The sequence below is a fragment of the Acomys minous genome, assembly GCF_964271855.1.
Source record: "Acomys minous genome assembly, chromosome: 15".
Classification (NCBI taxonomy): Eukaryota; Metazoa; Chordata; class Mammalia; order Rodentia; family Muridae; genus Acomys; species Acomys minous.
The window spans coordinates 75,849,262-75,874,208 of NC_140497.1; the positions used below are offsets into that span (position 1 = coordinate 75,849,262).

Below are 24,947 nucleotides of genomic sequence, written 5' to 3' on the forward strand. Positions count from 1 at the left end.
TAATTTCTGCTTTGCTTGTATCGCTGGTGATAAAAAGATGAAAAAAAGGCAAACCATGACCTTGAGAGTTCCTGGGATTTGTGGGAAGGCAGATACATAAACAGAAATTATCCTACACGGAGGTCCGCAGGAGCACCAGGGATTATGGAAATATGAATTAAATGCCTTCAGAGCTCCTGAGGGAAATGACTGTGAGGGAGCTGAGAGGCACACTGCCGCTGTTTTCCACCCTGCCTTCTGCTTCCCTCCTGAAAATATCAAGGTCATTTGACTTCTAATCTTGGAGAGCAAGGGTACATTAGCTATTAGTGTCATTCATCTACAGGAAGCTGAATAGATGTCCACGCCTACAGGTGACAAAGATCACACAGGCCCCCCCCCATTGTTGTTGATTATCGAATCAGTTAGCAATGTTCTGAGTAGCCTTGAAGTCAACGTGCGGCTTTTCTTTGTTAAAAAAGAGGAGAAAATGGCATGCTCCTTGTCTTTGATGTAGTTAGTAAAACTCCTAGACACCGAAACATAAATTGATCAGTGGTAGAATATCACAATGTGATTGATTTCATATTTCGCGCGTGTTATCATCTCTTTGAACATAAATTCAGATGAGGATATCACACTGCTTCTTTCTTCTTAAAGGGGATCTACTGTTTGCATCCGAGATGTAGTGTGCTGGGGGGAAGGGCTTGTAGCACAGTGCACCCAATAGGGAAGGCCTGTGTAACTGGGGCGCCTTCCCTTTCCTCTCATTGGAGGAAAACCATCTCAAAAAAGGGCCATCCTGTGCTAATGGGCCTTAAGGGGATTCCAGCCGCTCTCCCCCTTGGCTGTAGGTGTTCACTAGAGAAGGCGCAGCACATTGGATGCTGAGGGCCCACTTAAAAATGGAATGAATGAGTTTGTTTCACAATTCAGTCCTTTTCAAAGCTGAAGTCAAATGCTGGTTAACGCGTTCCCCGCAGCGGCTAGCCGCAGTGTTTGGGGACAGCCAGGCTTCTATAAATAGCAAAGCTGTTTAGACTTTTCCTATCTCACCCAAGCCAAATCCCTGTTCCCCAAGAACAGGGTCTTTGGGTATTGGGAGCTTCGTGTGGAGGCTCTGAGCAGCCACCTTCTCTCTACGGGCTGGGGGAGCTCTTGAGCAACCCCCTCCCTGCCCGGCATGCCTTTTCTTTTTTAATAGAAGTACATACTCCTTCTTGCTTCAAAATATTGTTTTAAGCACCTTAGATTACATACATATAAAGCCTCTTATATGCTTTGAAAAGCAACTTTCAATCTGAATCTTAGTGAAGCCTTCACAGAGGCTGACTCTTTGTTTTGCTGCAAAACAATTTATATGTAAATACGCTGATCCCTGTAGCACCCACTGCTCTCAGTTGGCCTCTGACTGGGGTGAATTCTGACGGGCACAGATCCAGGCAGCTCCCTGCTTTTTTGAAATAACTTTCAGCAATTATATCAAAGCCAGTCATGTAATTTTGTGTTTGTTTTTAGCAACTTGTGTTCTAAACTTCCTTCATTAAAAAGGAAACTTACATTCCTTTTAGAAGACCTTGAAGACTTTTAGAAGAGAGCCTAAAAATGTATTCTTAGTGCTACAACCCAGGGACAAGGAATGCTTTCACAATGTGTTCTCCTTTAAAATAGTGTTTCACACATAAACTATCATTGTTTAATATGAGTATTTAATTTTACAGTGCTGTTTCTATTTAATATGATTTCTATACTTTGAAATATAATATAATTTGAATATTAAATATTTAAAGGATTGTCATTTCATCAGAAGCTAAATGAGTCTTTAGAAAGTAGACAGCTGCTGAGAACACTGCGCAGCCTGCCAGTATTAGGTGTTATTGTTTATATAAGCAAAGATGCAAGCAGAATTTGTGATTTAGTAGCACATTTCCTGAATGTGGGGCTGCAAAGGAATTTAAACTTTCTAATCTATAATATTGATGATTATTTAGATTTTTTAAAATATTAAGCATTCATTATTTTACAATAAAAATAAGTTGGAATTATTGAAGTGGGAAGACTTTGTAAGCAAACATCCATCTTCGAAATGTGGCATTTCTCTTCTTCCTCCTATAATTAAAAAGAAAATTAGCTGTAAGTTGGCTAACACTGAGAGTTTCAGAATGATGAATAAAAATTACTTTTCTGCTATTTAATTTATGCCTGAGACTACATCTGTGCATAAAAGGATCCATCTGATTTGGTATTCAAATACTGGCTTGATTTGCATGCTACTGTTGACACTAGAGTTGCAAGTTCTAACTGTACGTATCTAAGATAGTGTGAGCCTTTCCTGCCCCTCCTCTTTGCTGGTCTATGCCATTGCTTTGATGGCCCTTCTTACTTGTTTGAGCTCCTAGTCATGGGTAGGTGGGTAATTATGGGGTGGAGAGAACATGCACACATCACGAGAACATGGAAGGACATTTGGTGAGTGCATTTGAGTTATGAGGGGACATCCCAGAGGAAACCAGCTGGGGTGGGTGTTGGGTCTGGGTGGGGAGGGGGTGGTGGGGGTGGGGGTGGGGGTCACACACTCACACAAGCAATGGGCTGAAGCAGGAAGCTTACAGAGCTTCTCATTCCAGTCAGGAACCCAGCTGCTTCTCAATTTAGCACCGCTACCTGGAGATGTTAATTTGCTGTGTACCACTGCAACTCTTATTCCTACAGGGTGAAGAATTAGTTCACTTAGAGGGAAAATGCTGCCCAGAATGTGTTTCAAAGAGCGGTTATTGTGTTTATGAACAGAAGGCAGAAATTGTGAGTATCAGGTTAAGAACAACAACAACAACAACAAATTAAAATTAATAGGTGAAAATTAACCCAATAAGGGGATCTTTATTACCTCCTAGTGTTTTTAGACCTATTCATTTGTTCAGCAAACTGTTATGTATGCATGAAGGATGTGCTAGGCATTGGGGGTAGGACTGAAGGCAGCAGGTAGAATCTGCTCTCGTAGTGGAAGGTACTTTCTAATGTGAGAAAACGATAGACAAAATACAGACATGCAGACATACACATGCATGCGCGCACACATACACATGTACACACAAATACCAAACCACTCTCTCAGTAATAAATACAAGTAAAAGAAATGGCAGGTAGGATTTTGGTGGATTGGATATGGAATGAAAGTTGCTAAATTTTTATTTCTCTGTGTGTCTAAAAAGAAATTACCTCGATCCCTTTAAATTTGTCTTACACACGTGTGTACGTGCATGTGCATACACACCATGGATGTACATGCATGCCAGGGCCAGAAGTCAGCCTTGGGTGTCATTCCTTAGAGGTCAAGCACTTTGAGTTTTGTTTTTGAGAAACAGTTTCTCATTGGTCTGGAGTTTACCAAATAGGCTAGGCTGGCTGGTCAAGGACCCGACCCCTAGGCATCTGTTTGTCTCTGTCTGCAAAGTACTATGCCCATTTTTTATATGTTGGTGATGGGGATCCAACTCAAAGACTCAAAGACTGTGGGAAACACTTTACCAACTGAACTATCTCTCCAGCCCTGCCCTAGTTTTAAAGCTGGTATTTTTTTTTCATGTAGATTTTGGGATGTTGACAGATTTGTTTTGTTTTGTTTTAATATATGTCCATTGATCATAAATACAGTGGTTTTGTTGACCAATCAGAATAGGATGGTGAGAACTGGGAGTCAGTGCTCTGACTGGGAAACTGCCAGGTCTCAGCCACATCTGTCAACCTGCCAGTGCTTCCGTATGTTCTAAGAGGTAGTGGTGTAAGGTCACCAAGGCAGGCTATGAGTTTCAGTCCCCTCCCCATGCCACATACTGTGATCTTCAGCAATGTCCCTTTTTCTCCTTACATAGCACTCAGATGATAGATGCAAAGTGCCTGGAACAGCCGGTGGCATATCTTTAGTTGAAAACATTGATAATTTTAGAACATTGTCATCACTCGTCTCGTGGGAATATTTTTAGTCACCCTTATTGTTTCAAGAATTTAAGAAATTAATGTGCCCTAATGAATATTGACTTTGTATTCGTTTCATAATATCAGTTCACTTTTTTGGAAGTAAATTACACCAAACGGAACTAAAGAAAACTAAGTGTTAGGAATAAGTATGAATCTCCGTAGTAGTCTAGTACCACAAAAATTCAAGAGTTTCACATAAGAGTTCAGATCCCTTGACCTTGAGTCCCTGCATACTGAGAGGGAATTGAACCCATGTGTTCAAAAACAAAGCAAGAACAGAACTCTATAGTGTTTCCTCACCGTGTCGTCTTCGCCCTCCATTGGTATGCGTTCCAAGCATGTGATGTAGACAGGTTTTATTTCTACTCATAAGATGTGGTGGAAATGGATAATTCCTAATGGGAAAAAATAAATAGAGCAGCCTAATGGTGTTTTTAACAGCATCATAAATATGTTTCTCTTTCTTTCTAGCTGTCTTCAAAGGCGAGTGAAATTAAGCATATTCCAGTAAGTATGAGTTTTTAATTTGTGCATGGATCCTCACAGAGTTGTTTTAAGTAATGCTTTGCGTGAACTTTCCATGGGAGACTTGGTGTCTTAGCATTTTTCTTAGCTATGTTTGGTGGCACCAGGGTCAGAAACCACTGGTATTGATGAAAGAGGGATATCTATACACTGAACTTGGGCTCTTCTTTAAAATCTTTCTGTAATTGACAGTTACATTTCAGTAACCACGGGCACCTACGCGTACCCTTTTCCCCTTCTGATGAGTCTCTCCAGCCTAGACAACTCAGTGGTCTCTGAGGGAACCCTGTGTACTGGAAAGTGTTGAAGGCATCACTTCTTGAGATGGTAAAGGGATCGGTCTCCAAGCAACTGAGCTTCCTTTTGTTAGTGTTTTAGTGTGTGTTACCGTGCATCTTCTTAAGTTATTATTATAATTTATTCATATTACACCCTGATTGTTTATCCCTTCATTTGTATCTTCCCGTTTGTGCCAGCTAGCACATCATCGTAAGCGTTAGAGTTAAGTGTCTAGGAACCCAGCCTGAATAACATCTCTTCTCATCACTGCGTTCTTCAGTTTTTCTCACATTTTCCCATCTACTTTGAAAAATACTGTCAAGTTGACTGTTAGTGATATTTTCCATTAGTTAGCTCAGCAAGCATCTTATCAGACTTTTATTTTAAAATGTTCTCTCCTAGTTTCTCTTATTTTCTCTCTCTCTCTCTCTCTCTGATCAATCCAGTGCAGCCAATGAAGGAACCTTTGTCTCATTCTGATTTCCAGGGTCAGTGGATTGTCGAGGAAATTGCTTCTAGAATCAGTATAGATTCTCTGTCAAACCATTCATGCATGTCACCATAATTTGCGTGGCCAGAAGGAATATTTTAAGGGAAGAAATCTCATAGTACATCTGTAGCCACAAAAATGGACCTGCAGACTCTTTAATTTGGAGACTACAAGGGCTGTCTTGTTACTCTGTCTGTGGTCACCATAAGGAAAGACAGGGGTTGAAGCAAGTTTCTCGCTCTTATTATAGAGATTGTGTTTAATGGACCTGCTAACTGCTAGGTACATGAAGTAGTGGCAATGCCCCCTCGTGGCTTTTGTTTTGGCTCTGGGGCTGTGCAATAGGTGGAGAGACACATTTGAAATACTTCTTACGTGTTCTGGTTGCCCGAAGGTACTTCACAATTTATCTCTTGAGTGTGCTTAAAATCGTTCCCGTTGATGCTGCACATTAAAAGAAAGCAATTAAAAACAAAGAAGTAGAAACCCTGCGCTTGTTTAATTCCTTGTTGTCCGATGGCAGAGTTGGGGCGGGTGGAGTGCTGACGGCATAGCATGAATCTCCTGGTCCTGCGGGAGCTTGCTGGTCTACCACAGAAGTTTCTTTTCTGAGCCTCTGCACTCCCCCATCACTGTCTCCGCTGTTTCCCACAGGAGGGAGAAAAGTGGGAAGAAGGCCCTTGCAAGGTGTGTGAGTGCCGAGGGGCTCAAGTCACTTGCTATGAGCCATCTTGCCCCCCATGCCCTGTGGCCACCCTAGCCCTGGTGGTGAAGGGACAGTGCTGTCCAGATTGCACACAAGGTAGGTGTGGTCAGTAGGTTTGCTCCTACTGAGATGATTTTTCTTGTCAAGAAAATTCATAGATGTTCTCATTTTTCAACCTTTTTTTTTTTTTTAGCTGCTTGGTTTGGGGAACTTGTTGTTTTCTGAATTTTTTGACACATTCTTCTTCTTAATCTTTGCATAATTTGTCTGTCTGTAACCATATAACTCCAGGCAAGTCATTGGCCCTCAGTTTCTTAGTTTTCTCCATTATAAAATATGCATTATTTATCTTGAAAGAAATTGTATTAGTCAAGTATTACAGTCTTTAAGCATGCAGCAAGGCCTATTTGCCTTCTACTGTTGAAAATATAAGAATAATCCTACAAAATTTGTCAAAGATTTTTTTTTTGAGGTGAACTGTGAAGCAGATGGCTCCTTCTGCAGTTCTTAAATGAGGTTTTAAAGTTTCAAGACTCATTAATTTCTTCCCAAAGAAAATTTTATCTACTTGTTTTGCAGTTGTGCTTTCAAATCACCTGGGGTTGAATTAGTTCCGGTTGGTAGTTGCTGGCGGGCTCTGTGACTGCCCAGCTCAACGCTGCTCTCTTCGAGCCTAGCCTCTCTCAGAGACAAGTAGCGTTTCGTCCGTTTGTATTTCCTAATGAATTGTTTCCGTCTGCAAGCTGGCGTCCCACGCTGGCATCTGCTCTGGCCCTCACCTTGTTTTGGCTAATCAGAGCTTCACAGAGGCTGTATCAAGGGGAAAACAGTGGGAATTTATATTTAATTATGGTACCTTTGCCAAAGTGGCTTTCTGGGCTTTGCAAAGCAAACATTTAGCCCGCCATGTATGATACATTAAAGATATCAGGCTCTTGAAAACTTTTAAAACCCTGAAATCAGCCCTTTGGCGACTGTTACCACTGAGATGAGCTGTAAGCCCGATTAGTCCAAATGAGAGTCAAGATTCTGAAGAAAAAGAAGAAAACTGGTGGTATTTGTTAAAGACAATAACTATTTTTAAGAGTTATAGGCACCATGTCTAAACTCTCTGTATGTGCCTGTCTTCAGAAGTCTCTCCGGTACTCAAGTCCCGTAGCGAGGAGGTAGTTACGCCTCTCTCTAGAGTCAGTGCAGCAGGAGCAAGGCGAAGGAGCCCATTCCTTCGCATGCTTGATTGAAGACTAGGGAGGATGATGGTGGTGTTTCAGGTAGGGGGCACCTTGTTGCTAGGTGGGAGCATTTTGCATCTGAGTTCCCTTGTTCTCTGTCTTTCCTTTCCCATGTAATGTGTGCGTCCTGTGGCCTTTGCTGAGTTCTCTCTTCTTTGTTCTCGGTTTTAGTTCACTGCCACCCAGACTGTTTGACCTGCTCTCACACTCCAGACCGCTGTGACCTCTGCCAGGACCCCACAAGGCTGCTGCAGAACGGACGCTGTGTACACAGCTGTGGGCTAGGCTTTTACCACGCAGGCAGTCTCTGTTTAGGTATGGCAACCCAGACGTAGGGTTGAGCAGGGCTCAAGAGACTATCAGTGGGATTTGTTCTTTAGCTGTGCCGCAGTGTTGTCATGGAAGAGACCCACAATGCAGGAAGCATACATCTAAAAGTCACTACAAGTCATAGGTGTCTTGGCCTCTTTACCTTCAGGATCTTTTTCTTATGACATTTTGTAGATGCCCCAGTATTTCCTGGAAGGTGGGTGGTTTTCAGTTCTGATGCAATTGTCAAAGCTGGATCCCTTTCATTTTGGAGACTGAAAAGATAGTAGCGTCAGGATGCTCGCTACCATTTACTAAAATGCTCGGTTAATCCAGAGTGGAAATTCAGAGTTGATGGAGATCACCAAGATCACTTACCAGAACGTCCCAGTTCTGTACACAGGGAGCCAATGGGCTAGGCAAAAATCTGTCACCTTGTTCCATGTTACACAGATAATTGCTAATAGAGCTTATTATTGACAAGTTATCAGGGGCTCCGGAACGAGTTCGGATGTACTTCAGGACTTCTGTACATCTGGGGAGCCCTTACCTAGGAGGTCACCTAATAACCCGTTTACAAGTGTATAAGTTTATGCTCTGCCTGTGACTATTTGGCTTCCTAGCCACCCATTCCCCCCCCCCCACCCCAAGGTTGTGTCCAGGGTTAAACATGTGAACACTGTCAAATCTTTGTGTAGTGTCTAGGGTGCAGATAAATCTTATCACCGCTTAGCTACTTTTATTGTTATTATTTTGATTGTTTTCTTCTTATTTCTTAGTTTATAGTCTTCATTCACTTTGAAAGTTGTTTAGGAGTATTCTTAGTACACAAGTTGGGTAATAAAAACATTAAGGACCGTTAGAGAAGTAGAGAGGACCAAGACTTTTGAGCCAGAGCGTCTGGTTTCAAATGCCAGTTTCTGGTGGTTTGGGGTGGCTTATGTAATGGCTAGAGCTGGTTTCTTAAATGTAAAATTGGGGTTAACCATACCAACTCCATAGAGTTGTGAAAATTAAAGCGTTTATGCCTATAAAGCCCTTGAACAGTGCCTGGCATGCACTGCTTACTCTGCAATGAATGCTGTGAATTTCTTGCCATTTTTTTTTAATTTTAAGCTATTGTTTGTGACCCCAAAGCCTCAGGATTAGGATCTGTGAGAGTCAGCTTCGGAGTGATGTCTTTCAGCTAACCTGAGGTCTTTTCTTTCTTCGCCTTGTCCGGAGCCAGCCTGCCAGCCCCAGTGTTCCACATGCACCAGTGGGCTAGAGTGTTCATCTTGTCTGCCTCCCCTGCTGATGCGGCAGGGACAGTGCGTGTCCACCTGTGGGGACGGTTTCTACCAAGATCACCACTCCTGTGCAGGTAAACACTGGCTGGGTCACAGCTGGGTGTGCCACAAAAAGAGCTGCCACTGCCCCATCCTGTCGTTAACTGGAGACTACCAGGAGCTGTGATCAAGTTACTCAAATAGGAGGTGTGCTTTGGTTTGGCTATAGTTTGTCTCTGCCTTAACCAGGGCTTTCTATTGATATAATAAACTACCATGACCAAAAGCAACTTTGGCAGGGGGAGAGGGTTCATTCCTTCATTCAGGTTGGCTTCACACAGTCCCTCGTCACAGGATGTCAGGATCGGAATTCAAGGTACGAACCAGAAGCAGGAGCTGAAGCCAAAGCTATGGAGGAAGGCAGAAGCCTCTTCTGTATGTGGCCGACTCCTTTAAGATTTAGATCAAAGTCTTAATAATGTAATCACCTCCAGAGGGAAGAGTAGACATGCTATAATTTAATTTGTTTATGCTTAAGCAATTTTTGAGTAGTGATTGGAATCATAAATGTAAGTTAAAATGCACAATGATTTTGACATTGCTAACTTTGGGTTATTTAATCATTTATTTTTTTAAACAAGAGCTCACTATTTAGCTGAGGCTAGCCTCATAATTGCATTCTTTGTGCCTTAGCCTCCTGGACAAGTCCTTGAAGGACCAGTGCTTTCATAATTGTCTAGGCCATGAAAGAGAGGGGGAAGCAAAACAGAAGCCAGAAGGTCACAACCTCTGGTGTTTACAGCTTACCATTTTCTACTTACCTGTTATTTTAGAATGGCCTCAAAGTGGGCAGGTGTAAACACCTTGACAAGTATGTAATGACTGGACAATTTAGAGAAACAGCTGAAAATGAAACTTCAATTTGATGAAATTATTGAATGTATTTTTTTTTCTTTCTTCTGTTACATCAAAGAGATCTCCTGCTAGCACTCCAGTGACACATTTCCCCTAGAAGAAAGTTAATTCCCCTCAGGTTGCATTCCTCCCTCTGTCCCACCTCACCTCCAAACACACACACACACACACACACACACACACACACACACACACACACATACACACACATACACACACACACACACACACTCTCTCTCTCTCTCTCAAACATAGTACACACTTATATACACATATACAACCAAACATAGACACACACTCATTCACACACGACTCCTTCCTCCACCCCCCCCCCCGCCCCCTGTCGTTTCCCCCTCTCACTGCTCAGAGTTTTAATTGGTGATGCGCAGACTGGTTTAGGGCATGTTGAAGTGGGTAATGTCTCATTTGATTACTGGTTTACATAACTGCCTGCTTCACATTCCATCCACAAACCCTCGTGCAAATGCCCGGAGTAGAAAGTTGCTGGGAACATTTGTTTGTGCTCCCTCTGGGGAATTAAACCAATTTGCTTTAGTTCAGGCTGGTTGCATTTTTATGCATAAAATAAGGAGGAGGAGGAGGAAAAAAAAACAGATCAAGAAGAGAGAAAGAAGGGGAGGTGTGATCAGCTCCCATGTACTGTCTTGGCACTGAGACTACGCAACTTCTCTTCACAAATAGGCTTTCTCAGCATTGGTCTCCCCCCTCTCCCCCCCCAACCCCCACCCCTCATCTCCCTGCAATATTTATGCTTGTACCATCCAGTGCTGACTTATCACCATTGACTCTGCGTGTCTGTCACCCAGGCCACACTCTTCCAATATGTGCTAAACTTTTCAAAAGAAGCCTGCCACTTCATAGCGAGCGGCAGGGCTTCCTGGGTTGGTTTGTCTTGATGCAGTCATGATGCTGTGACTGGGATAATTCTCCACTTTACTGACCCATCAAAACCAAAAGAAAGTGAGTGCTCTGCCAAGAAAACTAATTAACAGGAACCTCCCGGTTACTATTTATGCTCACTGTGTTGGATATAGGAAGTGTGATGAATATGGGACAAAGCCAAGTCACATATATATGTAGCTCTTCAAAAAGAGATTGTGAGCAGGCCAATGAGGTGGTGAAAGAAGCCCCTGAGTCCCACCAGAGTATCTTTTCTGTAGGCCTTTTATCATTTTCCTTTCTTGGGAGGTCAGGGATATGTACACACTATACCATATACACATCTGGGCATATATCAGTGTTGTTATATTTCAGGTTTGATTAAGGTAAATAATCCTGTAATTACAGGTGACAGCATGCCTTACACTTGCAGTCTCATTTCATTTCTTTTCCTTCTCCAGTTTTGGGAGTTTGATAATTGACAGGCTGCAACAAGGCTCAGCACTATCTAGGGTTTATAGTAACCAAAGTTGAAGACCAGTGATGTATTGCTTACCTCCTTTACCCACTAGGTAGATCCACAGAGGAGTCACCTTGTCAGTGCCAATGCCTGATTTTAGGAAGGGCACTTAGGTTGCTACCATAACCTTCACGCATCCTTTGCTACCAGCTAGATCCTGTCCAGCATCTCCTCTTGCCCTCCTCGCCCCTTTTTGACTTCATATACCTCAGGTCCTAGGACTGGATTCTTGCTACGCTTTCTGTTCTGATCCATTTCCAGGGACCAAAATCCCATTTCTTAGACACTTGCAACCTGGTGTCAGGCATTATCCACATGTGCTGAATGCCTTACCCCTCCTTGCATGTCTGTGTTCTCACTATTGGCATCACAGTTCTGTCGCCTGCCCTTAGAATTCTGGTATTAAATCTAAGTCTGTGTCCAGGCTGAACTCTCAAGGCCCTGAGAACATTCCTCCTTACTTTCCTTGTTCCTCTGTTTAGGCACCTCTGTTTTACCCTGGTGAGACACACACACACACACACACACACACACACACACACACACACACACAGAGAGAGAGAGAGACAGAGAGAGAGAGAGACAGAGAGAGAGAGAGAGAGAGAGAGAGAGAGAGAGAGAGAGAAGCCAAAACTACCATATGAAAGAAAGAGACCAACGTCAATGTCTTAGTTACTTTTATGTTGCTGTGACAAATCAGCATGACTAAGTAAGGCAAATTATAAAGTGTTTAATCAGACTCGTGGTTTTAGAGGTTAGGGCCCACAATGGTGAGCAAAGGCATGGTGGCAACTGGCTGGAGCAGTAAGTAGCGAGAGCCCCCATCTCCATCCATAAGCAGGAGCCAGGGAAAGCACGCTGGGAACGGCCTCTGAAACCTCAAAGCCAGCCCCTAGTGACACACCTCCTCCACAAAGGCTGCACCTTCTCATTCTTCCCAAACAGTTTCACCAACTGAGGATCATGGGGTCCATTCAAAGCACCACCATTACTACTCATAATTAAATTGAAACAAATTAGACTTTGAAGAGGAAAGAGTAGAACTTTGCCCATTTTTGAAAAAATGCATGCATGTATCGATGTTTCTCTTGTTTACCCAGAGCTTCGGATATGCAGAAAGGTCTGAGACACGGGCCAATGCTACCTTTGGTTTGCATGTCTGGAGCTGGAATAAGTGAAATATAAATGTTATAAGCTTAGGATGTAGAGCCAAAGAAAAGGCGCCTGGGTTTTCCTTTTAGCTCTGTCATGTACATGTGCTTGAGCTCCACGCTTCAGCGGACCATGGGTAGCATGGAGACAGAGATGTTTGCCATATCTTTGTTGTCAAAATTAAGAGACTGAATTCCCATGCCGTGATTAGGAAATGGAGCCATGTGCCTTCTAAGTCCCTCCTAATGCTTGAAGGGGCTTTGGATTCTGCTTCCTATTGGCTTTCTTTCCTGTCAGTCATCCCCTATTCATTCTCTTGTGACCACCTTAGGATATGAAGGCAAATAACGCAGTCGTTGTCTGTGGTGAGCTGGCAAGCAGACCAGGTTGGCTGTCGCTTATAGAGAAACCCAAAACCAAAACAGAAATTAATAAAACCGACTCAGTGGGTATCTGCCAAGGGTGTTCAGTTTGAATATTATATACTTAGATACTGAAGCCCAAGGAATCAAGCAACGGGATATTTTATAGGACTGTAACTGAAAGGATTGTTTTAACCTCCATTTACCACTTACTGCTATATGGCTTTGGGCAACTCATTTAACCTTTTATCGGATCATTCTCCTCAACTCTATAACGAGGATAGTAATATGTACCTCAAACAATTATGATAAGGGTGAAAAGAGAATTTTGAAAAGTATGAGTTTATTCTGCCTTGCACGTAGTGTATGTGGGCGATAAAAGGCAGCTAAAGATATTATTGAAATCTCACTTTTATTTTTCAACCTGAGGAGACGAATGCCTCACATGAAGAGACACGCAATTTTTGACATTACTGTCTGGTTAAAATAAAATACACTCATATCTGATGGGCGAGTAAATATAACGCGCTGAGAACTTGCCCTACCTCTCACCAGTTAGCGTCCTCTTCTCATTTACTTGAAGTGTTTGCGTTAAGTGACGAGACGCTGAAATTATTTGGATTTCAGTCAAAATTAGTGTATCTTTAGGGAAAGCATTTATGATGAGGAACTCAAATTTTACATATATAAGAGGTTGGTGTCGCTGAGATTTTAAAGTTGGGTTTGAGCAGAGGAACTTCTAATGTTGCCTACTTGTTGAAGGTGGATTTGACTAGCACAGCTGGTCCCTGGGGGAAGTGCAAGCCATCTCTTTGGAGCATAGCTCAAAGATGCAAAGACTTAATGGGTCATAGCTTATGCTTGTGGTTATGACTAATGGTGGTCTCACAGTGACCTGAGTGGACTTCTTCACAAAGATGGAGTGAACTGTCGACAAGACAGGAACTCTCCTCAGCAATTCCTGACTAGGGCTGGGCACTGTTGAGCCAGTGTCCCCCAGAGCTTATGCAGCATTTCTGTAGAATCAGAGCATCCATTGCCAACTTTATCCCTAAAGCACATAAAGGAACTGGAGGCCACTGCCGTGCTGTAGGCCTCTCAGTTTGTTCAACTTTGTGACTCTTCTGCGTTGTTCATACCATTGCTTTTCTTCTGCAGCAGTCATGCAACAGACAACTGACATAGCTGCTGTCTATGAATGGGCATTTTCTGCTTCAAGTGCCATTCCAGACCCTTCCTTCTGCTCATGCAACAAATGCCTGTCTAGCCTCTTCTACGTCTCAGGCTTTTTACTAGACATCAGGGCAACAGTGAGCCAAACTGATAACTTTCCTGCCCTTAGGGTCTTTTCTTCTCTGTGGGAGAAGACTGCCCCCTGAGCAGATATGCAAGGCCATTTTTGATAGGTGTCTTTATAGTTATCCTTATGTGAATTTACATCCATCGGTGCCTTAAGTCAGTTTTCAAACCAAAGTTGACAGGGAAGGATTTGTTACTGAAGTAGAGTTGCAGCTCACATTTGTGAATTCCGTGTAGTTTTGGACATGCAAGGCATTCTGGTTTTTTGGGGGAGGTGGAATTAAAATGTGATGTGCCACTGCATGCGGGGGAGGGGGGTAGGACAAGACAGGAATGCTCAGGCATGCCTCGACAGTGGCCACAGGGGATCTGCTCTCTCTTTAGCGTCTGATAGTTTCTCCTTGTCAGCAATTCCTGGCTAGGTACAGCCTCAGGAATATTACACAATCTCTATTTTATTTCTTTCTGACTTTCTCTTTATGTGTCTTGCCTCTAAGGTAGCTGGGTGCCCACTGTCTCGGGGACTTGGGCAGAAGAAAGGGAGTGTTTTTAGTCACATCAAAAGGAAGAGAGGACAGCATCATAGCCCTTATAGGATGTGAGTTTCTTGAGTAAACTAGGGGAAGGGTAGCAGGCATCAGTGGCACTCCAGGTCCCTCTTTCTTTGGGTATGCCTGTATTGGGGAAGTACAGAAAGAAGACGGTACCTGATGATGCTTTGCCTGGGGCCACCGCTGTGGCCAGAGGCTATGTGGCATCTGTCTGAACTTATTAGAGTGACAGTGAGAGAGCAAAAGTTTCACAGGCCGGAGGAAGCCAGCCACAGATGAAAGGGAGTTTGTCTTGCAGGCATAACCCATTCTTTCTTACACACATGAACCCCCAAAATATTTCAGTGATGGGTTACAAACTAGTGACATCTTCTGGCTTCCTGCCCACTTTATGCCATCCTAAGTTTTTTTTTAGCTTTACCACTTGGTGTCCTCTTTTTCACTTCCTACTCTGGCACTATCCCTGCTGTGCCTTCCCTGTCACCCATAGAACTCACACTAGCTCCCCTTTGTCACAGCTGAGAGCCCAGCATCTGTGCTGATACCCCCAGGAAGTCCCCATCAAAGGCTAAGCTTCGTGATCCTTCCTTGGGCTTTCTGCTTCTGTAGACAAATAGGAAGTACTGAAGGAATCAGTTTGTGCCATGTGAACAGGAACTAGGTGTGGTGAGAATTTTGGAATTTTAGTTTTTTTTTTTTAAAAAAACACAGAAATATTGTAAGAACGTGTTTTTGCTTTAATCCCAGCTGTGCAGCAGCTGACTATGATTTGCCTCGTGCTTTGGCGGGAGCTTGATTTTGCCAGCTGCAGATAGTTTTCTGCGACTGTGTGATGTTTGGAATTCTGGACTTTTCAGAGGGTATACAAATGCTAGGGTTACGAGAGAGGTGGTAGGTTGTTGGCTGGTTGTTGGTTGTTGTTGGTTGTGGTTTAAGTTTATTGTGGATTGTTTAGTAGTTGTGCACAAAAGAAAGAAAGAAAGAAAGAAAGAAAGAAAGAAAGAAAGAGAAAGAAAGAAGAAAGAAAGAAGAAATTACATATTCTGAATGCAAAGTTCAAACTTGCCCCAAGAAGCTGTACCTACCCGCCCCCTCCCCAGTCAGCAAGAAGTCATCTAGCCATAATGTCGCCCCATTTCCTGCTTCTGACTTTATTCAGGGGTCCCTTTCCTTTCCTCTCTATCCCTTTTTCCTTCATATCTAGTGTTATGGGACTGAAAGGGAAGAAGAAAAAGGGTAGAGAAGAGTGGAAGAAAGAGGAATCCACCAAACAGCAAACCCTGACTCCAGTTTGGGGGATGGGGTTGAAGTAGATACTCAGCAGAGGTCTGGAGTTGGGGTTACCTCTGGTCACCGTGGATGAACAGCTCAGGAACTGGGACTGAAGGTCACTGTGTTTGCCAGCCACATGTGTTGAAGACCCAGGAGTGCAGGTAGAGGGACTGGAGACAATGTTCTCAAGGGAGGCGGCTTAGTCAGTAGAGGTGCTTGTCACATAAGCCTAGTGATTCCTGAAACTCATGCCAAGGGAGGCAGGGAGAGCACACTACACAAACTGTCCTCTGACCTCCATAAGCACACTGTGGCATGTGCTCCCCTCAACTGCTATTATGACTACTAGTACTAATTATAGACTAGCATGTAATTACCATGTTCATGGGGAGCTGGATGTCTGACCTGACTTTCTTATTTATGAACCAATGAAAAGCCAGCCATCTCATAAGAAACGTTCTCTCTTCGTGTTTACCTGCCAAAGCCTCTATCAACAAGAAAATCCTTTCTTGGGTCCAACTCTGTCCACAGAGACACTGCTAAAAATTCAAATGTGTTACCCAACAACAGTAAATTGTTCAGCTGTATTCCAAGCATGGCTAAAAGATTAGCTATTTACCTACTATGTGCCTTGGGGAAAGCAGATTACAGCCTGTCTTCTTTAGTAATTTTTTCCCTTAAGTACCAATAACTCCATGTTTATTCTAAGAAATAATAATTTGATAAAGGCAATAAAATGTAAGGTAAGATAAAATATCAATGAAAATCCCGAGCTCTAACTCCCTCAAGTCACTTCTTTCAGTAGCTCAGTGTCTGCCTTCTTAACTTATGAACTCATTTCTGTGCATACGTGTGTATATACATACGCATTTATTTTTTCAAAGTTAAATGACTTGATACATGCCTGTTTTCCCCATGTTGTTCCTTATCTCCTAGGACTCGTGGTTTTAAAAGCTATTGTATGATTTTCTTGGTCTAGCTCTCCAATCCCTCATTTAGCCAACCTCCTACTGCCTAATTTTTGTTCTTAATTAACCATCATCATAGACAACGATGACATAGACAGCTTCAGTAGACATTGTGGCAAATCATTTTAATTAAATTCATAAACAGGTGATTGCTGGGCCTCAGTGTGTACTGTATGCACGTGATTACGCTTTTGATGCACATAGTCAGGTCTCTCTTATAAATGGCAGTGTTATGGTCCACTCCTGCAGACACGCATGCGAGTGCCTCCTCGCCACACCTTTGTTCACAGGGGGCATCTCCATGCATCTTCAGCCTGCCTGTGTGACACATACAAAATGGAAACTTGTTGAATTTTGTTTCACTCATTTCTAGATCATAAGAAGCAGGCCATGGCTCATTTCCATAAGTGGAGCGGAGTGCGTCAAGCTCTTTTCTTGTTTCTTTCTCATTTTGTCTATCTCTCACTCAGTTTATCCCCTTTGTTTTTGTGCCTTCTTTCTGTCCCTCTCCCTCCCATCTCCGTACTTAAGTAACCATGATATTTTTTCTGTGTGTTTGCATACATATTCATGTGTGCCCAGTTGCATGTGCATGTATAAACATGCATGTGGAGAATAGGAGACAATGCTGATTATTATCTTCAGAAATCACTGTCCATGTCCTTGGACAATGGTCTCTCATGACCTGGAGCTCATCAGGCAGAACATCTGACCAGAAAACCCAGGGATCCTGCTGTGCCTGCCTCCAGCTCTGGGATTACAGGTACACCCTACCACGTCCACCATTTTTACAGGTAGCCTGGGGGTCAAAGTCAGACCCTCATGAGTGTAAAGCAGACACTTCACCAACTGAGCCATTTCTTCAGCCCCAGAGTAACTACTGTAATATAATTTGGTGCAATATATTTTGGGGTGCGTATGCTTTGATTGTGCTATGTTCGTTACATTTCACAGAATTTCTCCATGAATGCTTTCTTCCTTCCCTTATTTCTTCAGTAAACAACATGTGTAAGACACATATATGTTGCTCAGTCCAAGTCTGGTCCATCCTGCCTATTCACTGCTTGTCTGCTTTGTTTGAGCATATTTGTTTATTTTCTGAGGCTGTAGGACTTTTCACATGCTTGCATTTTTATGAACCGATCACATACCTGTGCGTTTTTAGAACATCTGGAAATCAGACATTCTCATCTGGGGGTCTGGAGTCCTTGGTTGGAAAGAGAAGGCAGAAGCCCAGCATGGGAAGGAACTTAAGACGGCAGGACAAGGGTCAGATATGGTGATTTCTCAGATGCCCTTTTAAAGTATGTATGACGTTGAGCTTCTAGGCAGTGAGCCTTGGCCTCTTGCCGCACTGTTGACGGCGGGGGGTGTTAGGAGGATGGAGAGGACCTTCTGGGCATCTGAGCTTCACCACACGATTTTGGGGTGCCTTCCCAACGGGGCTCCTGTTGCTTGGTGGAAGTGACAGTGTGGTGCATGAGGCAGCTGGGAAAGTGTGGGTCCCCTTAGTTGGGCCACCGACATACACCTCAAGGCTCCATGTCTTTCCTTCCCTCAAAGTGAGCCCACCTTGCCAGGATTCTCTTTCATCTTCTGTCTCAGTGCAAACTGTTTTGCCTTTGACAAGAGTGGAGTGGAAAACTGCCAGGTCTCCCTGAAGCCACTCGTGGGATCACATTTAAGAGTTTGCTTTTCCACACCTGCCGTCTCATTATATCCCTGATAAATAGGTACCGCAAACGTTATCCTCCTTGTATGGGACAGAAAGCCGAGAAACCATGAGCCTGAGTTTAGGATAGGAACTTGTTTTCATCCAGTGAGAGCTTCACACAGGGCTCGGAGCATCTCAGTGGATGAGGGCTTACTCAGGATGAGTGAGGCTCTGCACGGACTAAGTGTGGTAGTGTTTTATGTCCGTGGGCCAAGGACTTGGGAGGCTGAAGTGGAGAGTCTGAAATTCAAGGTAATTCTCAGCTGCAGAGGGTGTTCACATCCAGCCCGAGCTAGAGATCCTGTCTCAAAAGAAGAAACAGCAGGAAAGTAAAGGGGGGGGGGAGGGACATCTTGTTGAAAAATATAACCACTGGGGTGTAGGGAGGTGGGTTGGCTGGTAAAGATGCTTAATGTATAAATGTGAGGACTGAAGTTTAAATCACTAGCTTGCTTGTAAGAAGCCGGGCATGGCTGTGCATGGGCCTATAACTCCAGAGCTGTGGGAGTGGGGAGAAAAACAGGAGGACTGCTGTGACATCCTGCCCATTAGCCAGCCCTAGGGTCAGTGAGAGAACCTGCATTAAACTAATAAGGCAGAAAGTGATAGCATAGGTACACGATGTCCTCCCCTGGTCTCTATGCATATGTATATATATACACATATATATATATATACACATATATATGTATATATATATGCATGCATACATACATACACACACACACACACACACACACACACACACACACACACAGAGGGAGAAGGAGAGGGAGGGAGAGAGAGAACCGAACCACTAGCTTCTGACCTTACCAAGTTCTTCCTAGCCTTTGTGAGATGAAGTAAAATGTAGCCTTGCCATAAAATAGATAAAAGATGGCGCAGGAGAGCTTGGTTGGTGTGAGACACACCTGCTTGGGGCTGTGGCTGGGGCTGTGTAGTCATCAGTCAGAGTGTTTTGGTGGCCTAGTATGGGAACCTGGCTTCAGGGATGATCTGGGAGGGTTCCTCAAGCTGGCGTGCTGGTTCTGACACCTCCAGAGGGGGCGGGAAAAGGCCAGCCAAGGATGCTTCTGCTCCCTGGAGGGACACCATTGCTTCCCAAGCCAGTGTCTGACCCCTGCCTGCTGTCTGGAAAGGTTCTCTAGAAATAAGAAGTTGCCTGTAGGAAGGTCTTTTAACTCTGAAGAAGTGCTGCATTTTATTCTTAGGAATCATAGGTTTAAAACGTTCTAAAAATCTTCTATTTTATATTATTAAGAACAAAAAAAAATTATCTTCAGAGTACTGTTTCAGTATAAACCTGGGAAAATCAAGGCTGCCCATTCTTTTCATTTTTGAAATGAATTGTTTGACGAGTCAACACATGTCCTGTTATGCCCCCGAAAAGTCAGGGGCCTTCTGAGATAAATTATCTGCTGTGTGTGAGATAAGAAGACAGCTTTGCCTCATTCACCCTTTCAAACATTCATTACTACAACATTCAGGATATTCAAGTCAAACCCTAGATGATGTGAAATGCACCACTAAGCAACGTTGAACTGGAAAGTCAGCGAGTGAGCAGCCTAATCCAAATGGAGTAGGAGCCACATGTAAGCTAAGCCTGCAGGAAGAGAGAACTGGCATGTTCAGTATTGGAATTTAGACATCAGTTGTAAAGCAGGATGTGCGTCATCCTAACTAGTGACAGCTCAGTGCAGCCTGTATTGAAATAGCATCTCTGCTGCTGCTGTGCTTGGCCACCAAAGATGCTGCTTGTGTGCTATGGAGAGAAAAGGTGGGCCAGCAGGGACACTATTGCATTTGATAGCAGGCATCAGGGTATCACGAGTGTTCATCATCAAAAACGCATCTGGGTTTTAGCATCTTAAAAGTAAATTTTATACCCTCAAGGTTAGGGCATTTAAAAACTTACTGTAGCCGTTTGTATGCAGAAAGTGGCTGGTGGCATGATTTTCCTGTAATGAATAAAAAAAAAATCCATGTATATTCGCTTAGTGCTCATTTAATGAGTACTAGACGTCAGTGTGGACACTGCAGGCCTAAATAGACTAAAGCTTGGCCCTCATTGGGAAGTGACTGCTTCATGAGGGAGAAAGACAATAATGGAGTAGTTAGGACAAATTACTGCAGGGAACTCTGACAGTGACATTCATCATCCCCTGGCCCTGTTGTCTTAGTCTTCTCTGCCAGGGATAAAACACCAGGACCAAGAGCAGCTTGAAGAAGAAAGAGCTTATTTGGTTTACATAGCCAGAGTCTCGGCCCACTGAGGGAACTCAGGGCAGGAACTCAAGGCAGGAACCTGGAGGCAGGAACTGAAGCAGAGGGAAATATGCGAGTGCTGATTACTGGCTTGCTATGCTTGCCTTGCTCACCTTGCTTTATTATACACTTCAGGATCACCTATCCAGAGGTGACACCATGGGCCGTGCTCTTCCACGCCAATTATCAATCAATACATACCCTGCAGTCTTGCCTACGCTCTGTCTGGACAGAGGCATTTTCTCAATTGAGGTTTCTATCCCCAGATCAGCTTGTACCAGTTGAAAAGAAAAACGTCAACCAGGATACTTGTACAACTCTTCCGCAGCCTGAAGCTGGAGGCCCTCCCTTGGACTGCAGTATTCTGGCCTGTGTGATCTTTGTAGCCCCACTTTCTATTAATCCTTCCCTTGACACTTGCCAGTGAGGTTTTTTTTTTTTTTAAATAGCACTCCAGTGGATTCAAGGGATGAAATATGTCATCTATTTTTCATGTTAGGCCTCAGGTAATGTGGCTTACCCGGGGCAAGATAGGAGGGCCCCAAAGGCCCCGACAGCACCTGGCACCTAGAACATAGCAGCAGCAGCAGTTCCCTTTGAAGGTTGCTACAACTGCCTGACATGCTGTCCTGGAAATGAGACTGGGGTTTGCATTTTGGAGGACATGGGTGTGATAGACAGTGTCTTTGCATCAATTCAGAACAAAGAGAAAACATCTTGAAGAATGAGACGTATTTCAGATGGTGTCTCCAGTCAGGGACCAGGAGAGCCAAGTGACGTCTCATGTGTGCAGGGTAGAATTGTTTCTGAGGTGGTCCTTGCTTCCATTCACAGTTGTGATACAGAGTCTCTCTCTGTAAGTATGAAATTCGTGTGTGGCCTTTATAAAATATAAGCAAGGGAATTAAGCATAAATGGAGCCATTCAAGAGAGGTCTGTAAGACATTGATAGTGTGCTCAGACAGTCAGCAAGGCAGAAAAGGGCCTTGAGTTCATGAGGCTTACAGCATCAAGACAGAACTAGATCCTCAGAGAAAGAGCTTTGCTCATCCTCTCTTTTCCTATCTGATGGGCCCAAGCACTCTGCAGTCTTTCACCCGGACCACACGATACGCTCCACAGTGGTCGCCTTGGTAACCTATATGACCTTAAGAGTTTTGGAATATTAAATTAAGTCTTGTATCATTCTTGCATGCTCCATTCCATGACTTCACAATACAGTTAGGATGAAAACAAAATCCCATTTCTGTGCAATAACGTCCAAGGCCATGAGTCATCCTACTGTGCACAACGGGGGCCCAGGAGCTCCAATCGCAAGGGCAGTCCCAGTTCCCAGTACCCTATGCTCCACCTCCAAAAGATGTGCTTTTCTCTGGTGACCCTCATGGCTGGATGCTCACCCTCCTTCAGCTGTATTAAAGTGGGTCCCACCACCCCACCGCTGTTACTCTGTCGCCGTCTTCATAGCACTTAACACAATTCGTAATTATCTTTAAATCCACCAGAGAGAAAAAGTGCCTGAAATTAAGACTTTCTTGTGCAATTTAGAACTGAGAGAGGGGGATTGGTTTCTGAAGTTTGCAATGTAGGTGTCTTTTTTTGTCTGCTCCCGAACAAATACTTAATTAAATTGCTAAGGTATGATTACTCCATCACTCGCAGGCAGCGAATGCATTCATTTTCTCCGCCAATTTTGTTGATCAGAATCAATGCTTCTGGAAAATGGATTGTACTCCACTGTGAAGGAAATGCTGTAAAAATGAGGATGTGTTAACCAAATCACAGTAGGGGTATCAAAACGGGCGGCAAGCCAAATCGCACAGTGTTCCGCCGTTAAGGATAAGCCTCCCTTTGCAGAAGCGCTAAGGTAAAGCAGATGAACAAATAATTATGAAGGAGCAAATGTTGGAAGGGAGAGAAAAATTGAAATCTTAAGAGAACAACTTTAGTCTGGGAACTTAGACAAGGAAGACAATGAAAGAAGTGAAGGCCTTGGTGTCCTGGGGATGCACCGTGGGTCAGTGTTGGGAGAAGAGACAAGATTCGTGCGGGAAGATGGAGGAGGTTTGAGCAGGTGTTAGGGAGTGATAGAGAGAAGGGAGGAGAGAAATCAGAGAGCGCTAGGTCTCTGAAGGGTCCAGTAGCCAATGGCATCCCTCCCAGGCTCATTCTTCAGCAGGTGGAGGTGGGAGGAGCTTCTGGTGCCTACAGATACTGTAGTGTGATTATGGCAGGCAGGGCAAGGGGGATAAAGGCCATGACGTTGCATTAGACAGACCGTCATTGCCTGGAAAATTATTAATTTTTTCCCCGTGACTCCCATTACTCTAAAGCCATCAATTTCCTATTCCAGATCCTTTAGCAATAACTTACTAGAGATGTACTTCAGACCCTCAAAGATAGTCTTGTTTTTGTTTTGTGGTTGTTCTCTCTCTCTCTTTCTCTCCCTCCCTCTCTCTCTCTTCCTCTCTCTCTCTCTCTCTCTCTCTCTCTCTCTCTCCCTCTCTCTCTCCCTCTCTCTCTCTCTCCCTCTCTCTCTCTCTCTCTCTCTCTGTCTCTCTCTCTCTCTCTCTCTGGCATAGTGTTCATTTCTTTTAGGGCCAAACCTGTGCATAGCATTTCAAAAGCCGAGGAGCCAACCTATATCTTCCTGTAAATTCTAAATCTTTGACTACCAACGATGGATAGTCAGTTCTATGATAGGCTGGTCACTGACTTTGTTGCTTGTCTACAGTCTGCCACGAGTCCTGTGCAGCTTGCTGGGGTCCCACAGAGAAGCACTGTGTAGCCTGCAGAGACCCCCTGCAAGTGCTGAGAGATGGCAGCTGTGAGAGCACCTGCGGCAACGGCTTCTACAACAAGCAGGGGACCTGCGTGGGTAAGTGCCAGGCCGGGATGTCTCCTTTCTCGGTCAACACCCTCTGTATTCAGATCCTAGCACTGACAACCCATGCGTCTTTTGCTCAATGAATATGTGCGTGACTGCTGACGTCCACTTTACCTTAATCGTTCATGTATTGTTTTTAAACAGGTGGGATCTCCTCTAACTGTCCTGATGGCTTGTTAGGCTTGAGGTATTCATTCTGTCCTGGCACAGCCACCTGCTTAAGGCTCACAGCTATGTAGAGAGAGGAATGGAGGAGTCCCAGTTGGGACATTTCCCCCCTGAATCACAAACCTCATCCATACCAGACCATTTCCCTAGTATGAGTGGAGCGGAGACCCTTGCCAGCCACACTTGTTCTGATGTCACTGACTCAAAGCTGAATGGATCACTGAGTGGATCACGTCCTGTCTGCTTTTTCACAGCCATGCTGTGACGATAGCCAGCCTGGCATATCCTCCTTGTGCCCGCTGGGGAGACCAAGCCCCAAGAGGTGTGGAGGAGCAGCAGAAGCACAGATTCACTCACCCCAACGTACCTCCCTTGCCAGATAGACTAACGACCCCAAAGGTGTCATGGTCTAGTCCCAAGAACCTGTGAGCGTGCCGTGGAGCGGGTAACTGGGCCTTTGCGGGGATGAGTAGGAGCAGCATCTGGAGATGGGGACAGTGTCCTGGAGCATCAGGTGTATCTGTGATAATGAGGCAGCAAGACAGAGTCGGGAAAGATGCAAGAATTGATGCAGAGGCCGGGGTGATGGGGTGGGACAGGAAGGCTCTCCTAGCATGAGCGAGCAGAGGAGTGGATGGAATCAGTTCTCTGGGTCTCTAAGAAGAAGAAGCGCAGTCCCGCTAACACTTTGGTTCGTAGGGCCTCCTACCTCTAACGCTGTGAGATCGTAGACTTGTGTTGCTTCAAACCAGAGTTCGTGAGTGATTTGTTCCAGCAGACACAGACTCACAGCCAGATGATGTAAGACTGAGACCTCTAGAGAGATCTCCAGTCTATTCCCGGAGTCCCCACTAGGAGACGGAGTCCATTGTCAATGCAAATGCATAGGAATTTATTGAGCCATCGCGATGGGGTCTGTCCAGCTCTTTCAAGCTGCAGACCCCGAGAAGCAGAGGCACAGGCCTTTTATAGGTTTTAGACAAAGAAATGAGTTTTACAGTGTGTGATTGGTTGGCATTTGGGCAGAAAAGCTGCAAGCAGGGAGTTACAAGTCTTGGTGTTTTGTGGTTGGATAATGGGTGGAGGGGCAAGTTAACCTATGGAAAAGATTGGTTGAAGCAGTCACAGGGGGCATTTAGGAACTTTTTTAGTTGGGAGGGGTAGTGGAAATTCCAGCTGGACCCTGAGCACAGACTGAGACCTTGAGT

General features: G+C 44.2%; 1 protein-coding gene across 2 annotated transcripts in view; it reads left to right on the top strand.

Annotated features, from left to right (window-relative positions):
• The window catches only part of FRAS1 (Fraser extracellular matrix complex subunit 1), a 408,415-nt gene that overhangs the window by 180,832 nt on the left and 202,636 nt on the right, over positions 1 to 24,947 (top strand). For both annotated transcript variants that reach the window (XM_084760406.1, XM_084760407.1), the window contains 6 exons: positions 2,692 to 2,781; positions 4,429 to 4,464; positions 5,906 to 6,053; positions 7,361 to 7,504; positions 8,727 to 8,861; positions 23,419 to 23,562. In XM_084760406.1, the coding sequence (XP_084616532.1) occupies positions 2,692 to 2,781; positions 4,429 to 4,464; positions 5,906 to 6,053; positions 7,361 to 7,504; positions 8,727 to 8,861; positions 23,419 to 23,562 (697 nt within the window). The remainder of the gene's footprint in view (positions 1 to 2,691; positions 2,782 to 4,428; positions 4,465 to 5,905; positions 6,054 to 7,360; positions 7,505 to 8,726; positions 8,862 to 23,418; positions 23,563 to 24,947) is intronic.